Source organism: Talpa europaea (genome assembly GCF_964194135.1).
Source record: "Talpa europaea genome assembly, chromosome: 1".
Classification (NCBI taxonomy): domain Eukaryota; kingdom Metazoa; phylum Chordata; class Mammalia; order Eulipotyphla; family Talpidae; genus Talpa; species Talpa europaea.
The window spans coordinates 10,949,162-10,953,846 of NC_140073.1; the positions used below are offsets into that span (position 1 = coordinate 10,949,162).

At 35.0% G+C, this 4,685-nt stretch overlaps 1 protein-coding gene across 1 annotated transcript; it reads right to left on the bottom strand.

The window, feature by feature from the left end:
* Positions 1 to 200: 200 nt before the first annotated feature.
* On the bottom strand, positions 201 to 1,115 carry LOC311171655 (olfactory receptor 4P4; the record flags this gene model as incomplete). Its single annotated transcript, XM_084234660.1, has 1 exon — positions 201 to 1,115. One exon carries the CDS (start codon positions 1,113 to 1,115, stop codon positions 228 to 230), a length of 888 nt encoding a protein of 295 aa, XP_084090786.1. The 3' UTR covers positions 201 to 227.
* Between the last annotated feature and the right edge of the window lie 3,570 nt (positions 1,116 to 4,685).

The following is a 4,685-nucleotide window of genomic DNA, read 5'->3' on the forward strand; positions in this document are numbered from 1 at the left end:
GAAATGTCTAGAAATCCACTTAGAAAAACCATATATATATATATTTCTATAGATTTAATATTCTTATATTCTTATATAGATTTAATATTCTTCGAGCAGTGAGGCCAGGAACAGATGAGCATGGATGTGATTCACAGGAATGTTTACTGGAATCGCAGTCTGGAAAGCACAAAAGCTTCAGAAAACTTACTTTCCTTCCAAGAGTGTGTAAGGGAACCACACTTTCCTCAAGGCATTTTTACCTCCGCATTCCTGAGCATGTAAATCAGAGGGTTGAACATGGGGGCAATGATGGTGTAAAACAGAGCAAACACTTTGTCTTCTGGGAAAGTTGTAGCTGGTCTAATATAAACAAACAAAGCAGGTGCAAAAAATAGAACTACAACCATCACATGAGAAGAGCAAGTAGAAAGAGCTTTGCTGCGGCTCTCAGCAGAATATGCCCTGATGGTGTACAATATGAAGAAATAAGGCAGCATCAAGACCACAAAGGTTACCAAAGCAATTAAGCCTGAATTAGCAATGACTAAAAGACCTATGATTTGTGTGTTAGAACAAGCCAATTTCAGTAAAGGATATACATCACAGAAGTAGTGATCGATCTCATTGGGGCCACAGAATGGCAAGAAGATGGTGAGGAGAAACTGACTGGCAGAGTGTATAAATCCTCCCGTGCAGCAGGCTATGATGATTGCGTTACACCTCTGCCTACTCATGATGATGGTGTAGTGCAGGGGCTTGCAGATGGCCACGTAGCGGTCGTAAGCCATCCCTGTGAGGATAAAGATCTCGATGCCTCCAAATAAATGGGTGGTAAAGAGCTGTATCATGCAGTTATTATAGGAAATGGACTTCCTTTCTGCCAGTAAATCAGTCATTAGTTTGGGTGTCACAGTGGATGTGTAGCAAAGGTCGGAGAGTGAGAGATAGTTTAGGAAGAAATACATGGGTTGTTCAGTTAGCTGACTGCATGTGATTGAAATCATTATGAGCAAATTACCCATCCAAATAGCTATGTAGCAAAATAAAAATAATACAAAGCAGATGATTTCAATATTCTTGTTGTGGGAAAGTCCCAAGAGAATAAACACAGTGACATTATTCCTATTTTCCATGGCTCAGTGCAGATAAAATACATGAATCACCTGAAATGATATAATTCACAAATCCATATTGAACACTTAGAGTGATAATAATATTCTATTTAAGTTACTAACTTTATGTGATAGGACTGCATAGAAACATACACTAAATGGTTTCTATTATCTTTTCCAGTCAATTGGGATCTATGTTTACCTTCACAGACATCAATACCTTTGCTCAACCCACAAAATAATCCTTTAGTAAACATTCATTAGCTAAGGCCAATTTTATTTATTTGCTTTTCTTTTTTAAAAATATTTATTTATTTATGCATACAAGTGCTGGGGTACAGGCCAGAGATGCAAGGGAGTGAGAGGATTCACCAGAGACAGAGTGGGGAACAGAACAGGCAGACTGACTGAAATAAACTGCTTGGGGGAGTAGTGGGTGAGACAGGAGAGGTCTGCTTCACCATGTGGGTTTCTCCCTGGCTGGCCGGGGATCGAACTTGTGCTTCAGAGGCTATAGATCGCTGCATAGTGCGGTGCTTAACTCCTTGCACCACCAAGGAAGCCCCTCCAAAGGATAATTTTAATTACAATATTTTCTGACAAAAGATCTCATTCTTACACCCTAGGACTTCAATATTAATAAACAAATAATTAAAACACATAGCTATGTTTAAATGATGTACAAAAATATTAAAAGAAACTTTTCTTATTAATAGAATACAAATTACCTAAATTCATATTTGAATGCAGTAGAAGAGAAATGAAAAATAAGTAAATCTATTAGCAAATGTTTTATCATCTGAATTTTCTGAACTATAGCTCAGGCTGAAGTTTCTATGAAACACCATAAACCGAAGCAGTTCAGTTTCCTGCTGTACATAAACCAGCTCTAGAATGTAGCAAATGTGTGACTGACATGCTTCTGTCAGAGGCATATATTCCTATTCTCTCAAGCATGAGTGGTGATCTTGCGTCTGATTAGCTAATGGCTCCGTAAGAGAAATAGGAGAAAGATAATTTGGAGACATACCCAAGACTGCCACCTTTTAGATTTGTGATCTTGTATACTCTCAACTTTTAAATTTCCTTTCCATAAAATGAGGGAATGAGGCTCAACTACCTCTAAGAGCCCTCCATTCTTAATATATTTACAGAATTGAAATTAGCTTCCTCTTGGCACAGTTTAGAGTTGGAATAGTGTGTATTTTTTTTACATGCTGCCATTCAATAAACAAGGCAGTAATAGCCCATGATTTTGATTTTATTCTTCCAGAATATGTTATCCCACCATCAGTGGGCAAACAGATACCCTAACAATCTAGTGCTCTCTTAATTCAATATATCTTAGACTATAGAATTCACATTAAAGTCTATTTTAAAATTAACTGTTAATGACTTTATTTTCTTATAGTTAAAATAACTTTTCAACTAAATATCATATATTTATGCAGGATTATGGTAAAGGAGCAACAAATAGCTTATATATTTTCCTCTGTACTTTCTTTTTATCTATTCTTCTTTTACAGATTTTTCTGTTCTCTCTTCTTTGAAATGACATTAATTCTGTATTAAAATTCTTTTCATAAAAGTCTTTGACTTGAAATTTTCTCAGCACAGTGAGTGCTATGGATGAGTTTAGGTTTCTAATTTCCTTCAATTTATATATTAAAATTACAAAATTCATACCATTTTGGCAATTACTGTCATACCACTAAATGAAATAAATGCTGGGTGGTCACTCCACAGAAAAAAAGGCTTGCAGGCAGGAGAGTTACTTTATTCCCTGAAAACTTTCAGATCAGCTGTCCAAATACAGACTCTATATTTGTATCACCATGTTATTCCTGAGGGACAATAAGCTCAAATGCTAAGTAAAATTTTAGGTAAAATTTATATCCTAAAGGTACATTTGCTTCCTCCCAAGGCATAGCTTAGTTAGTTAATTATTTATATGTCCCCAAGTAGTCTGTTCATTAATGGCCTTTTAAATACAACTGCATTATAAATGCCCCTTAAGAAAGCATGTCAAAATCCCATTGAATGAAAAGTTCCTGATGACATATTTGATATTCAAGCAATTTGAGTTACTTTTTAATATATAACCAATAATATATAACCAATATGTAATAATATATAACCAATAAATAACCAAGAAAAACTGTAGTTCTGGTCCATATGTTAAGAGATGATCTCCAACTATTCCACATAGTGTTTTTAACATGTTATCTGAATAAAAAGGATGCATGTGTTCTTTAATATATTTCCATATGATGTTACTTTTCTGGAAAATTATAGATACATAGAAATTTCTTTCACATACTTAAAAATTATCATTAAGAAAGGTGTCAGCAATGGAGTTAAACAACCTGCAATTTATACTTTTCAATAGCCTTGTCCTTTCCTCTTACATTTTTAAATATTTAGTAAACATGTATTTGATGTCAGAAACAAACAAAATGATGGGATTTGACTTAATTATTATTATAACAATATATAGCATAGATACCATTTCACAGATGAAGAAACTGGGCATTGAAAAATATCAATGCAAAGAAGTAATAGTCAGGAAATGCAGTTATATTTATCGGGAAAATAGCATTGGCCTCTGAAAGGACAGAGATTCTGTTGTTTGTCCTGAGTGAGAGTTATAAAGGAACTTACTTAAATATATTTCATTCTGGAACTTAAAAGACATTTATCCAAAGAAGAAACGCAAATGGCCAACAGGCATATGAAAAATTGTTCAACATCCTTTATAATCAGGGAAATGCGAACTAAAAGCACATTGAGATACCACCTTATACCAGTAAGAATGGCACATATCAAAAAAAAAAGAAGCACCAACAAATGTTGGCGAGGATGTGGTGAAAAAGAAACACTTCTGCATTGCTGGTGGGAGTGCAAACTGGTCCAACAACTATGGAAAACTGTCTTGAGTTTCCTCAATCTACTAAAAATGGAGCTACCATATAACCCGGCAATTCCACTACTAGGGATCTACCCAAAGGACACAGAAACACTGATTCAAAAGACCATCTGTACCCCAATGTTTATTGCAGCTTTATTTACAATAGGTAAAACCTGGAAACAACCCAAATGCTCAAAAATAGATGACTGGATCAAGAAGATGGGGTATATATACCCAATGGAATATTATTGAGCAATCAAAAAAGATAAACTCATGCTGTTTGCAGCAATGTGAATGGAATTAGAAGGAATTATGCTCAGTGAAATAAGCCAGAAGGAAAAAGAAAAATATTGGATGGTTTCACTTAAAGCAGGATTATAGTGGAACCAAATTAAGACATCAGTGTAAAAAAATATTAACAGTTCAAAACACAACAAAGCAAAAATGGACAATTATAAATCAAAGACACACTGTAGGGGAGGAAGGAGGAGGGAGAAGGATCAGAGCGAGGGAGGGAGGAGCACAGAGGACTGAGGTTATGGTGCACGGGTGCATTGGTGAAGGAAAACCAATGGGGACTACATCTGAGGGGGTGAGGGGAAGCAAATATTGTTTAAAAATGAACAATGTTGTAAAAAATAAAAAAATAATTAATAAAATAAAATATTTCATTCTGTATACCT